At 38.4% G+C, this 15,402-nt stretch overlaps 1 protein-coding gene across 1 annotated transcript in view; it reads right to left on the bottom strand.

The window, feature by feature from the left end:
- Cfap95 (cilia and flagella associated protein 95) overlaps window positions 1-15,402 on the bottom strand; it is a 79,238-nt gene that overhangs the window by 6,125 nt on the left and 57,711 nt on the right. The window contains exon 5 of the mRNA XM_051200135.1: window positions 10,004-10,061. Coding sequence (XP_051056092.1) covers window positions 10,004-10,061 — 58 coding nt within the window. The remainder of the gene's footprint in view (window positions 1-10,003; window positions 10,062-15,402) is intronic.

Genomic DNA, 15,402 nt, shown 5'->3' with positions numbered 1-15,402 from the left:
AGACCATGATTTCTACCTGTTTCGCCGAGGCAGGACTAGGATTTGAAAGATCTATCTGAGCTTTCTATAGATAAGGATAACTGGGAAGTATGAGCTTCATGTGTATATACTAGGCATTACTGCAGAGGTTCCTGCAGAATGTAGACAAAGGATATTTCATAAAAGGAGCTTAGAGCATTTTCATGGCTAACTGGGTACAAAGAATCAAGGATGATTCATAGCATCAAATCTGCAAAGCCGGGAGAGTTGTAACACCACTAAAAAGAATAAGACACAGGGATGGGGAAGACTTCTTTTATGGGATAATTATGAAACACACTTTAGACATTTCTAATTTGAGATGGCATCAGTACAAAATGTTTACTTGGAAAACGGTGTGATGGGACAGATGGCCTGGAGAGGAGTCAGTGCCCTACATGCAGCAGTGATCATCGGCAGGGAGAAAATAGCTGAAGAGAACATCACAGGACCATGGATGGTATCTGTTGTGGACTGTGGATTATATAATTGTACTCCATTAATTTCCCAGAGGTTGAAAACTGTATCATAGCTATGTGTCCTTGCTCTAGTTAACATGTTGATTAATGTAGGATAAAGGAGTGCCTATAAATGGAGGTTTATCTTCTTGTCTGCCAGTTCCTCAATTGAACACTCAGAAGCTTAATATTAATTATAATTGTTTGGCCAAGGCCTCAGGCATATTACTGACTAGCTGTCACAATTAAATTAACCTGCTTTTACTAATCTGTGTACTACATGACTGTGGCTTACAGGTAATGTTTCTGGCATCTTGCTTCTGTAGCAGTTCATGGCTGCTCCTTTTTTTCCTCTATCACTGTTTGGATTTCCTGCCTGGCTGTCTTCTGCCTGGCCATTGGCCAAAACAGCTTAACTCATCAACCAATAAAAGCAACACATATTCACAGCATACAGAAGGACATTGTCTCTCCTTTTCTAATTAAAAAAAGGAGGTTTTAACTTTAACATAGTAAAATTATAAAATAATTATCAAGCAAGAATTACAGTTACAGTATTTAGTCTATTTGTATTTGGCAAAATTAAAATTAAAGATAGATACTCTATACATATTTGTGAATCTAAAGTTTTATATCTAATTTATCTTTTATCATAATGAAGGAAAACTATTATAAGTCTTCAACTCCAAAGACCCAGAAGGATATAGTATCCTAAGTAAACAGGAAGTGCATTGTAAGCAACTTTCAAAACCCTAGAAATGAAAGAGATATCTGGCTGCTTGCACAGTCACCCAAAGTTCTTAAGTAACATTGGGGCATCCATCCTCAGCCTATAGGCCTACAGTGTCTGGTAGAATTCTCAGTGAAAATGAAATTTGAAACTGTCCTGCCTATATTGGCAGTTTGTTAGTTGTTTTTATGTGCCCTGTAGAATGTCTGGCAGACTCTTCCATGAAGCAAGAACCCTGAAGGACTGACTATCTCATCTCATTTTGGCAAGTTCGGCAGCCATTTTCCTGTGGGTCCTGCATGTCCAGCATAAAGTATATCATATGCCCCCTTTTTCTTTAGAAAGAGATTGACTATGAACATTAACCATTTATAACCAACCCCCCTTTAAATGAAAACAAACATTTATAATAAACAATCATTTTGGGAATTTGGGTATAGCTTTCTGTAGTACTTCCTGCTGATTAGGAACACTGGTATTCTTAATGGAGATTCTGAGAAAATTTACAATTACGGTTAAATATTGGTTGTGTTAGTGGGAGACCTCTCTGGGGATCATGCTTGATCAAGCTGCAATACCCTGGAAGGAGACCACAGCTCCTCATCATTATGGAAACAAAACTAGAACCTCTTTTCCAAAGCAACATAACCCTAGACCCAAATTTTGAAGTTAAGATACCTCTAAAATATATGTGTTGCCACCAATCAGCTTGTGGCACACTGTCTATAAACCTTTTTTGTCTGTAAGAACAAAAGTTAAATCTGCCATGCAGCATGCTGCGAGGCTTAGAGATGCCTTTGTGTATCATGGTGGAAATATGTAATGCTATTCTCAAGGTAGCATGCTGTTGTGTCTCTGTACAGTGGCCTGCATGAGACAGTGAGATGACAAAGCCCAGAATGTCTCTGTTTCTGTGTATTCAGAACCTATTTTTTTTTTTTTTTTGGTTTTTTTTTTCCCCTTAGGCTTATGTGGATGTACATGCCCCATGTTGGCACCATATGTAAATGGAGGTTTCTCTACCACCTGCCAGTTCCAAATAAACATTCAGAGTCTTAACACTAATCATAAGTGTTTGGCCAATGGCTCAGACATATTACTGACTAGCTCTCACAACAAAATTAACCCATTTTTACTAACCTGTTTATCACTGGTAATGTTCTGGCATCTTACTTATATAGCAGATACATGGCATCTCCCAGACTTTGCCTTCTTTCTCTCCGTCTCTCTGGGTTTCCTGCCTGGCTCTATTCTGCCTGGCCATTTGCAAAAAGAGCGTTATTCATCAACCAATAAAAGCAACACATATTCACAGCATATCCCACATCAGTCGTCCATCTTCAGAGAATAAACAGTGGTTGACTTTAACAGAAGTTATGTGGCTATCTCTGCATATTTCTTGAAATGTTCCTGTAAGATTTAAATTGTATACTCAAAACCTGTATGTCTAGAATGATGGGTGCAGAGCTAATGGGGCAGATGAATTCTTTGAGGTTGGATAAAACTAGAGAGCACTGTTCTGGAACACAAATGTCAGTGGTGCCCAAAAGAGAAGTCATGAAGAAATAGGGACAGTGCAGCAAGGAGAGGGTTGTAGGTCTACAAGAACCAGGGAGACTGACCAATTCAGTGGACACCAATAAAACTAGCTTGGAAAGGATAGACAAATCAAGACCTAACAAAACACAGTGAGATGAATCAATTTCCAGTTACCTTAGCATAGTTTGCTCAGAAAAGGGTTAAGAGAGTTCAAGAAAACATGCTGATACAAGGCAAAGAAGAAGGGATGCTGGGTGCTAAACTGCCTGGTTAGATGAGGAAACCACTGAAGTTACAGCGAGAAGGAGGCTAGCCCGGGGGAAACTGGCTGAGAAGGTTTCTTCTTGCCATCCTTTTGTTCTGTTTCCTTCTTTCTCTTTGATGGATCATGGAAAGTCAGACTAGTAGGACACAATAGGCTTCCGTGAGTACGTTTCACAGCTGACCTCCACTTACTTGAATGACAAGTGACAGGTTTTGTCATATAGACTGAAGCACACTACTTATAGTATCTTTACATAACTGGTTGGCCCAAACTCATCCCATCATCACACTCCATGCACAGTTGCCTATCTTCTAAGAACAAACCACTACTAACTCTCCCAGAAGTTATGTGGGTACCCTGCACACCATTATCTTCTGCATTATTTTCCCCCCGATAAAATGATTCTGCTGTTTCTTAATCAATGTCTGTATCTAATCTTCAGCCAAGTTTTCCAAACCTTCCAATGGGCCATTCTGATGGTCTATTATTACTGATTTCATTTGTTTCCTTGGTTCCTTTCTCATTTGATAGTTTTATTTTTTAAGGTCATTTTCAGTTGGAGACCAGTCTTCTGAAACATTGTCAGCTGCCTAATTTTGTGCTGTAATTTGAAAGCAGTCTTTGTCCATCCATCCAGCTCATCCATAAACATGTATAATGGGTCGTTGCCTGGCCAAATCAGCCACTGTAAACTACCTTGTGTGTACTGTAATGACAGTCATTGCCTGCCTGGCATTAGTACAGCAAGGGCTATCCTTCCATTCTGTGCCCGTAAGTGCATTCATTTTGGGTACTTTATTTACTCTTAAAAGGCATTTGAAGCAGCAAGCATACTGATGTGAATGTCACATTGGACAAAACCAAAGTACATATTTTTATAGATTTCCTGTCTTCTAAGCACACATGCAGGACACCATGGGAGAAAATGAGCAAGAATCTGCCTTACCTACCCTGGGTGACACTAGGTGACAGACCTTATTTCTTCATTAAACTTCAGTGACTTGATTCCTACTGGATGTTGTTTCCTCTCAATGGCTATATTACAAAAATAACAGTAATCATCTGATATAACAATAATAAATATGTAACTAGTGGGATTTTGTTATATATTGAGGTAGAATTTACTATTTCTTTTTTACTGAATACATCTTCTAAAGGAAAAGGCAGTTTTGTAATTCTAGACACTCAAACATAAGGACATTTCATAAGAGGTGTAAAGGAGCTGAGACTGTGAGTACAAATCTAAATTGCTACATAATTAACAAATGTAGTCAATTTAATAAGGTTTTCTATGAAGAAAATAGGAAGATCTATATGAACAATCACTCTAAAAGATAAACTGACTTTTTAAAGTAAATCACAGCATTTAGATTCCAGGCAGTAGCCAGGAGTTGGTGGTGCATGACTTTAATCCCAGTACTCGGCAGGCAAAGGCAGGCAGATCTCTGTGAGTTCGAGTTAGAGGCCAGCCTGGTCCACAGAGCTAGTTCCGGGACAGGGTTCAAAGCAATACAGAGAAACCCTGTCTTGAAAACAAACAAACAAACAAACAAACAAACAAGCAAACAAAGATTCCGGGCAGTAATACTCACAGCAACCTATGGATCACTAGCTGCTGACATTAGGCCTGTCATTCCAAATCATATGAAAAACACACATCATTTTTCTTATTCCTTAGACTGTATTATATGAGGACATCTTTCTTTGATAATGATTTGTATTTATAACCAAATAATATAATATACCACATGTAAATTTGAAGCCTAGAAATCTCAATTTTTAAAATACCTTTTCTCCTTTATAAAAGACACACATGTATTTTCTATAGAAACCAAACAGTTAAAAAGAAGAAATTAAAATCTCTCCTAGTCCCAAATCCTCTGAAGCATAACTGAGCTTTGTGACCTTGCCTAGAGGCAAAGGGGTATGGTACCTAACTACTGTTAGAAACATGGCCATCAGAACAATGGTGACCTCTTCCTGTGGAAAAATTATGGCACTTCAGAATCTGCCTTTCCTATAATACAATCCTGGAATATTAGTGACTTATCAGATGAATGGAGAATTAAAATATTGCCGAGCTTTCAAAGGGATGGAATGAAAAGTCTGCTGAAGTCTTTAATCCAAAATGTCACCTGGTCATAAAACAAAAACTTGTATAAGGTGAGTGTGTGTGTGTTCAGAGACTAGATGACAACTAGTGGAAGTCAGCTCTCCTTCTGTGTGGGTTCTGGGAGTAGAATTCAGGTTGTCACGCCTTGGTGGAAGGAGCTTTTTGCCTGCTTGAATCATCTCCCAGGTCCTCTCTCTTTTTAAATCTATTTTCATTTTGTTCGTCCCTAGCTAAAAGGATTCCTTGCCTTATACACCCCAGGAATGCTGACTCAGTTCTTCACCCAGTTGCATTCCCCTTACTTTCCACATTCTGCCTTACAAATATGGGGTGAGCTGATGAAAAAGACCAGTGTAAAAACAAAGTCTCAGTTCACAAACATGTGAAATAATGTGAATCTCAATGCTTTCACAATAGTTTGATACTTGCATATGTGAAGGTTATAGGCTGAATGAATAGAGAAACCAACTCATGATAAGATCACATGGTGAAGTCTCTAACAAGGTAACAGTTATTCTGCTTTCTTTGTCAGTATTCTGTGAATTATACACTTGTTTTGAGCATGCTAATTTCACTGTCAGAGTTCAGCGCTACCCCACTGTGTTTTAACCATCAGTTGTTACAATGTAAAATATCCAATCACAATATAATACCATAAACACTCATTAATGTGTTATGAAAAGCAGCTCTAAAATCAAGCCTCAAAATCAATTATTTTGTCAACAAAATAAAAGTGCATGAACAAAAGTCTGCAGTTGAAGCCAGACAACTGCCCTGGCGTGTTGTACGGCAACCATGGAAGCAAGCAAAGGGAGAAATATTAGAAAGGATGCTGACAATGTGAAAAGAACGGCTAAACACTTATGTGTTCCAAGAACACAGATCACATTCTTTATATTTTGTTCTTCATATTCTGTGGTGTTTTAATTAGGTGCCTGTACTGGGTAGTTTTCACTATCAATTTGGCACAACCTAGTATTGCCTTGGCGAGTTGTTTTTCCACATTGAGAGTTTTGTACAACATAATTTGATCGTATCCACACTCCGGACACGTCCCAGATCTACCCTTGCTTCCCTACACACCTGACTTTGTGTTCTTCTTTCCTTTATTTCTTCTTTCTTCCTTTCTTCCTTCCTTCCTTCCTTCCTTCCTTTCTTTTTCTTCTTCTTTCTCTTTCTTCCTTCCTTTCCTCTCTCTTCCTTCCTTTCTTTCCTTCCTTCTTTCTTTCCTTCTCCTTCCTTCCTTCATTCCTTCCTTCATTCCTTTCTTCTTTCTTTCTTCTTCTTTCTTTCTTTCTCTTCCTTCCTTCCTTCATTCCTTCTTTCTTTCCTTCTCCTTCCTTCCTTCCTTCATTCCTTCCTTCATTCCTTCCTTCATTCCTTTCTTCATTCCTTCCTTCTTTCTTTCTTTCTTCCTTTCTTTCTTCTTTCTTTCTTTCTTTCTTTCTTTCTTTCTTTCTTTCTTTCTTTCCCCTTCAAGACCAATTTGTGTTACCCAAATAGCCGGGAATGCAGCCTTACCAAAGAATCACCTGTATCAGGGTGGTGTGTGGTCATGATTGTGGGGGATTGTCTTAATGGTTAATTGAGGTGGGAGATGCACCTTAAACTGGGCCCTGAACTGTAAAAGAGTAAGGGAAGCTAGCTGAGCAAAAACAGCAAGCAGGTAGCATGACATTTGTTTCTGTATGTCTTTGATTGTAAATGTTAAGCGGTGGTTAGAATGAGAATGGCCCTCATAGGCTCATAGTTTAGAATATTTGAACCTTTATCTGAACTATTTGGGAAGGATTAGGAGGTATGGCCTTGTCTGAGAAGATGCATCACTGGGGGCAGTTTTTGAGGTTTCAAAGAAACTGCTTGCCATTCTCTCTCCTCCTCTCTCTCCCTCCCTCCTTCACTCCTCTCTCTCTCTCTCTCTCTCTCTCTCTCTCTCTCTCTCTCTCTCTCTCTCTCTCTCTCTCTCTCTCTTTACACCTCACACTTGTTGATCAAGATGATATAAGTTTGCAGCTACTTTTCCAGGGATGATCCTGCCTCCTGCTGCCATGCATGCAACCATGTACTCTAACCTTCTGTATCTAAACACCAAACAAACTCTACCCTTGCATGCTGTCTTATCACAGCAATGGAAAAGTAAGTAAGACAATGTGACAATGTGACATGACTAGTTCCTTCAAGCCTCTGCTGCTATAACTTTCCCACAATGATGGGCTATAGTGAAGGCTTTTGTTAGTATTTTATCACACACCAGACATGAAATTAGAACCCACCACTTCCTTTGGTTTAAAGATAGAGCCAGAGCTTGTGAAAAGTAAGGAAACAGGTCCGAAATTCATTTTGGAAGCATGCATTCATTTCCTTGTGCTTCTCCTTGTGTTTATTTATCGTGGAGGGGGAGTGCATCTTAACGTGTATGGGGGTCAGAGGACAACTTTTGGGTATCATTTCTTTCCGTCTACCTTCCACCATGTGGGTTCTAGGGAGGAACTCAGGTTGCCAGGCTTGCTGGAGAAAGCTTTTCTACTCAGTCATCTCGTTAACTTTTAAAAACAAGCTTTTACATATATCCTGTTACACTGGAAAATTCTAAAAAATATATAGAGATTTTTTTAAAAAATCACCAAAATTTCATATTCAATGACCAATTTGCCACCATTTTGAGGGCTTCTCCAAGTTTTTAATTTCCTCTATATTTTCACGTGGTTTTGATGAAATAAACATATTGATGTTACCTTTTTAACCTTCAATGAAGTTTTAATAAGTACTATTCATGAACAATGTAAAGGCTGTACAATTCTACCTGTGGTTATAATGTATTAACATTATCCTAGTGAGAAAGTAACACCCAATAAAGTTAGTATCATTAATTTATTTTCTTCTTTAAATTGGAAAAGTTAAATTGGCTTTACAACTTTTTTCAAAACATGATTCTATTTGCTCTTTCAAATAACCTTATAATCTTAAATTCTGATAAAAAGCAAAAATCCTTTGAGGTTTTAGTTATACTAAACTTTTCCATTTTATTTATGATCAGTTTTCCAGTCTTGTGTCTTTCATTCATGATGGGAGATGTCATTCTGTATATGTTTCTCATACTGGTTTAATGAATAAAGCACTGTTGGCCAATAGGAAAGCAAGATAGGTGGGACTAGGAGACAAGGAGAAAAGAAAAAGTAGTAAGTAAGGGTCAAGATGGAGAGACTGGGGAGACATGACGCTGGCCCCTTTCCCCGGTAAGAAGACCACGTAAAAATATTAAATTAACAGAAATGGGTTAATACTTAAGACAGAGCTAGCCGATAAGAAACAAGTAATGGGCCAACAGAATTATATCAAATACAGAGTCTCAGTGTGTTAATTGGGGCTGGCGCGGCAGCGGGACCAGACAAGCGACGGGAGGAAAAACCGTACACCTTACACATTCATGATTTTTGTATCAGCTCTTGGGATCTTTTTGTTTTTAGCAAGCAAATGAACTCAACAACTCCATTCTCTTCTTGAGTTCCTCAGGAGCTGCAGCCAACCAGAAGCTGCAAATAGACTCTAGCCTTACCCAAAATGCTTTCCTCTATCTCAAGCCACGCCCTCCAGTGCTCCTTCTCCACTTCCCCCTAGTTACTCAGGCCTGCAAAAGATGAACTAGCTACCACAAAGTCCTTTTTGTCATGTTCTGACCACCAAATCAGTCACCTGACAGCCCCAATTCTAGAGACAGAGAAATAATCTCCTCTTGGTGAGGGAGGAGCAAGTAAGAAATTCTGGGTTTTTTTATTTTGTTTTTTGTTTATTTGGATTGTTTTGTTTTGTTTTGTTTTTGTTGGTTTGTTGGTTTGTTTGAGGGGGTGCTAAATTGCCACATTTTTTTTCCATTGGCCTGGAAAACTCTTCAAGAAATTATTTTATGCTGTGTTGCTTATTTGTATGCTTTCCTTTTTTTTTTTACAATTTACTGAATAGTATTGTGAGAAGAAAAAAAAACTTGTTTTTTGAGACAGGTTTTCTCTGTCCAAGACAGTGTTGGCTGTCTTGGAACTCAATTTGGAGACTAGGCTGGCCTCAAACTCATAGAGATCTGCCTCTCTTGTCTCCAGAGTGTTGGGATTAAAGGTATGTGTCACACTACCCAGCTGGAAAATTTTGATCTTATTCATCCTTGTTACTACACAGTTTAACTTATCTTGGTTGGGCTAATAGTAGAAAAATCACACTATTTGAGACAATAATGGCATTTTAAAATCTTCTTTGTCAGCAGTTAAATATTTTAATTTTATTTCATAGGTATTTTCCTGTTTACGATGCAAAAGGTAAAGTCAATAGGAAGCCACTTTTATTTAGTTGTATATTTTCTCTTTCCCCCCCTCCCGTCGCCATCTTCTTATTCCCTTTCTTCCCCCAATGCTTCATAATTGAGATCAACCTAGGATTTTTCTCTGGCTACCCAAGTGCCTTAAAAGTGAAGCTTTCTCTCTAATCCTGTTGCCTAATTGTTAAATGTAAATATGTTCAAGCCATACAACTGGACTTCATAACAGCAACACTCAATTTCCAAGAGCTAAATTACGTTCCATACTTCTAAGTGCATATAAGATAAAAATAAATAGAAAGGTGGTTTTCATTTCATACAAGTTCCATTCAGGTAGAAACAATAAATAAGCAAGAGAGAAAATGATTAATATGCCTTAGGTATTTAGAACCCTTAGATATTTTCTTCCCTAAAAAAAAATCCATTAATTTCCAAAAGTAAATCATAGATATAAAACATCGTATTGATTTTCAGCAGCAGAGAGTATTTCTTAATAAATGTAACATTATAAGTCTCAGTAATCCCTTTTCCCCACTTATGCACTATTTGTAGAGAATGTGACTCTTGTACTTACAGGCGGTGGGTAATTGTACTGTGGAGTATAATCTTCGGAGTAGGTTGTTAAAACACACCTAAGAAGGAGAAGCCAAGAAGTCAGGAAAAGAATGCCACCCCCCAAAAAACACTGACGTGAAACACATTTCAGGAAGGATGGCACTAATGATGTTTAAGTCCCAGACCATCTTTACAGTATTACCTATCCCTAGCAAGCATTCCTTCAATTATTTCCACTTCCTCATAACCTTCTGTGCTCCTGTACTAACACCCACAGCTACAAAGTCCCATGTGCACATCTTAAGTGCTCTGTATTCCCCAGATTCTCTACATCACCCACTTCTTGCCTCAAGATCTTTTTGACCCCATGTCACCACATTCTCTGCCAGATGATGACTAAAAAGATTGTAGAAGACACCTAGGTGGCTGAAATCACAGACTATCCCCCCCCCATAATTATTCCCATAGAGTGGTTCAGTTCTCAACCATGGTCAGAGAAGCTTCCTTTTTCAGTGGGTAGCAGAAACTGCAGATTCTCATAACTGGTCAGAAGTGCTGAGAATAAGTGTTACATATCAGCAGCCCCCTCCTCAGGTTCAGAGACCATCAGAGAAGAGGGGTAGAAAAAAATTTAAGATCTTGAAGATGGGGAGCTCTGTTTAATGCTACCTTCTGGACATGACATAGTCACTGTACTTATGAGTGTCAGCAGCTGTGATTACTAGCATGAGCCTTGCACAAGAACAAGTCAGTCAACATTGCAAAGTGAATGGGAGAAGAGCTACTGGCTCTGGGACTGCTGGGAGAGGGAAACCAGCATTATTCTTTATGGTTGTGTTGGACAGTCCCACAATAATGAGTATACAGTCAGCACGAACCAAACTCAGTGGTCAGTGGGTTGCTATAGAAATAGAAGAAGGCTAAGGAGTAATAGGGAGGAGATGCAGGAGACAAAATGAAGGTAGAAGGGAAAGCAGGGGATCCAACTAGTGAGGAGGTTGGATGTGATTAAGATAAATTGTACACATGAATGAAATTGTCCAAGTAGAAATAAAAATTATAAAATGAATTGGTTGTTCAACTTTTTAACTTTTTAACAGTAAATGAAATAGGAAGGAAGGAAGGAAGGGAGGGAGGGAAGAAGAGAGGGAGGGAGGACGGAAGGGAAGAAGGAAGAGAATTAAAGGAGTAGGAAAACAGCAATCTCTATAAAAGAGAAGGCTTTAATACCTTTTTGGGCTTAAATTGCATATCACAGAACTTCTTAAAGGCCCATCTGTATGCCTTAATACTTAAAATTATTTTCAAAAATATCTTGAAAGTGAAAATATGCAAAAACACATACTCATATCAGTTAAGAGCTATTTTCTTCTGGGAGTAGCATATGTAAAAGACATTTTTTAAAAACCCACTACTCATAGAGACCATTACACATAATTAAAAAAGCAACTCACCAATAATATGTATAAGAATCTAAATATATAATATATATAATGTAGAATAAAAGCAGAATCCCCAACAATAAATTATTAGTCTACAGTTACAGAGGAGGACTGTAAAACATCCTTTCATTATTGGTTTCTTAATCCTAAATTTACCTGTATCCTCCAAAACCTCAAACAAATATGGGTCAACAATAAAGAGAATTAAATTACATACTTGTACTTAAGTAGAACATAGTGGAAAGGGAGAACAGCGTGGAAAATACTACTTGAAATAAATTCATAAGCACCAGAACCAACAGATCAAATCAAAATGGAACTGGTCATGATAAATTCCATGCCATCTAGCCCCAACTAAATTGTTGATGTGATATTTCAAGGAGTTGGAGGACCCATCCCATTTACAAGGAAAAAACTCTGAAACAGCCAATTCCTTTGTTTCTGCTTTCTTCCTTAATCTCTATCAAAACAACCTGTCCACTCAGTTCATCAGAACACTCTATTTTATTTCATAGGATGAGGTATTTTCTGAGTCTAGAATTGTAAACAAAAGCCAGATGGAATCTTTACATTTGTAATAATATTGATTTTGACTCAATAGCTTTCAACTTGTGTTCGGATAGGTTTTAACAATCCTGTCCACACAGCTAGATCAAAACCCACACTGGACCAGAGTGTGGACAGGGATCGCAGGAGGACGGAAGGTAACAACTGCCTATGGCTACACAGAGCACCATGGACATCACCTCCAGAAACAACATCCTACCCTGATAGGGGAGATATTGAGATCAGAGTATTTGAACCACAGATTTCAAGCAGGAATGACCAAAATGACAGTTCTGGGAAGGCACTGTTTCTGAAACTAAGTGAGGCAACCAAGAGAGTTAAAAACGTTGAGAAACTAAACACCAGAAATGAAGGCTGCTGGTCCTGTAAGAACATCACAGCATCAGCAGGCCTTCCACTTCTCACTCCACCCCCAATGTCAATGGTCTAACAATGCTTCAGTGGTCTAACAAAAGATGGTACTCTTGAATTAAGATAATGAGCAAACGTCCCACACTTCCCCTTTCCCTCAGTAGGATTAACTGGATGGGATTACTTGTGATTGCCTCTAGTCCAGGAAAATCCAACATAATTAAAAGAAGCGGAAATAGGTAACACTAGTAGGATGAAAACAGTGAGAATCAAAATTAAGCTCATGAATATCTTTTCTTCCGGAAATGCTCCCAACCCCTGACTGAGTCCCCCCATCAGCCTTTCTGTTTAAAGACTCACTGTGGAGACTAGGAAATGAAACAGAAAACAAGTGCCCTACAATCACTGAGGGGGGTGCAAATTTTTACTTCCCAAGGTTGAAAAGATTAAAAAAATCCAAGAGAATACACAAAATGTACTAAGCAAGTCCCCAAATAGTTGTCAGATACAAGATCATTATACGAAGTAGTTTACCCTTGTACTAGCAAAGAGGGCAACATATAAGTGGAAAGCTCTCACAATTCTAGCACATTCTCTAAATGTCCTAGAATACATATAACCAAAGCTATATAATAGTACACCAACGGAAACATACATTTTGTTGGTTACTTGTGAATGATGTGAATCACTAATGATGATCATTTCATCTAACTAATTAAATGTCATGAAACAAAACACAAGGTATTTCATGGAACTTGTCAAAAAATTATTCTAATAGACATGGAATTCCATAAAATGCCAAATGGAATGATGACGATTTGGAAAAGAAGAATGAACTGGTGAAACTCACTCCATCAAGGTACAAAGGAGCGCTATGGAGTCACAGTAATTTAGACAGTGCTGTTGCTTCAGGAGTATACAAATAAGCCAGCAGGATAGACTCCAGAGCTCAGAAATCAAGCTGCTTACGCATGGCTGTGCGGCTATGATAGGAAAGGTTTAATGACAAAACAGTGATCAATAGGGTGCTGCAACAACCAGCTAGCCTTATGTTACAAGCAATGCATGGGTATTTCTAAGATATACTGTAAAGCCCAGATAATAAAACAAAGAATGGGTGTCCTACAGTGATTGAGTTGGGATGCAAACTTGTATTTCCCAAAGCTAAAAAGATTAAAAAATCCAAGATAATCCACAAAATGTACAAAGCTAGTCCCAAGAAGGTTGTTAGATACAAGATTATTATATGATGTAGTTTACCCTTTTCTAACAAAGAGTGGCAATGTAGGTATGATATTTCATATGTCTTTACTTCTACTGGCCAAACAATACCCTACATAAAGTTACAAGGAAAGTTATAGACGATATTTGCATACATTTTACTAAGACAGAATCAATAACAGATTTTAAACTCTTGTAAAGCAGTGGTTAAAAAAAAAAGAAGAAGAAGAAGAATCTCAAAGGAATATTGACCTGGGCAACATTCAGGTAATTTGCAAAAGAAATCAGTAAGGCTCATTGCTTTTAGACAACCAATTTAGTCATAAATCCAGTAATGGGTGAAACGTAGACTGAAAAATAATGCATTGCCCTTAGATTGCTGCTTTGAAAACTTTATAATGTTTACAAAGGTGTGAAAGAATGAGTATTCATATGCTCTTGGTCCTTACCAATGTCTAGGAACCTGAGGTTATAGGAATATCTGTCAGGTCTAGAGTAGAACTGGAGGATCTCAGTGTCAGTATTCTACTCAGACTCAATGGCAACCTACAGTGACTTGAGGTTATAATTGGGAACCACTGGGGACAAGCTTGTGCCTCATGGATCTGCTCTGTCTCTCTTCCCTATCCAGAGCTGATAGGTCTAAAGCCAGACCCATGTTCACACTATTAGGGATGTCCTTTGGATTTCCCTTAGTAGAGACTGATAGAAAAATCCAATCACTCTTTTGTGATAGGAGTCACAGAATGTCCTGTCTGTACCTCACGGAAGACAATGCTGCAGGACTGGAGTCCTGACTGCAGGCTCCCCCACAGACTTTCCACTTGTGTCATTGGGGTCTTTCTTTTTTTTTTTTTTTAAACAAACTTATTCTTTGGCTAAGATGACCTTGTGTCTCTGTTGCCTACCACTGCAAGAGTCCCATTGCAGAGTCTGTGGCCATTAATTGCTGTATTCAAGTCACCAGTTCCCCTTGCTCTGAGTCCAAACATTCTAATCAAAAGCTGGCTTCCCATATGGTTTCCAAAGAGGGAGAATGCTTTCATTTGGCTGTCTGGTGTGCTTGACATTTTTATTACTCATTACAAATCAACTAGTTAGAATTCAGGATGTGGGGTGTGTGTTAGTGTGTGTATGTTAGTGTGTGAGTGTGTTAGTGTGTATGTGTGTGTGTGTGAGAGAGAGAGAGACAGAGAGAGGGGGGGTTGAGCTCAAGTCAGTCTCCATGAGTCAGATAAATGCTGAAGCACAGATAAAAACAGCCCCCTCTGGAAATGTAAAACTGAAGACCAGATGCTGGTACATCCAAGGGGACAATGCTATGTTGTCAGGTTGTCTGGAAGGTGGACAACTGGCTTTCATCCAGTACACCCACAATTTGCCACACATACTTTCATTGACCTTTAACAGGTGCAGAGAATAACTAACGATACTTTCTGAGATGAGCAAGTCTGATATTTATCATTAGAACCATGACATTAGTTAAAATATCTACATGTGCATTAACACAAGGTGAAATGTGAATGGGTGAGAAGATGATGCACCCCAACCCACAGAGTTCTTCTAGTTTGCAAAAACTTTACAGTTTAATTGCTTTTCTATTTGGTCTGAGGAAAGGGGAACTATTTTTTAACCTCCTTTCCAAGGAGGTAGAACAAGTATAGAATACATTTACCATATCAAATGGTGTCTTCTAAATATGAGTGACTCAAAGAAACAAATAATTCATTTCAAATTAATCTCTTCTCTGGCAACCATAGAAGTACCTATTACTAAGACAAGTCTAGCCACTGACAGCCACAGATCTCCATATTATGGGTGAAAAGGGAAACTTTTT

This window comes from Phodopus roborovskii, unplaced genomic scaffold (genome assembly GCF_943737965.1).
Source record: "Phodopus roborovskii unplaced genomic scaffold, PHOROB, whole genome shotgun sequence".
Classification (NCBI taxonomy): Eukaryota; Metazoa; Chordata; class Mammalia; order Rodentia; family Cricetidae; genus Phodopus; species Phodopus roborovskii.
Note: the sequence above shows the minus strand (reverse complement) of the source record. Positions and strands in the feature narration are given on the sequence as shown.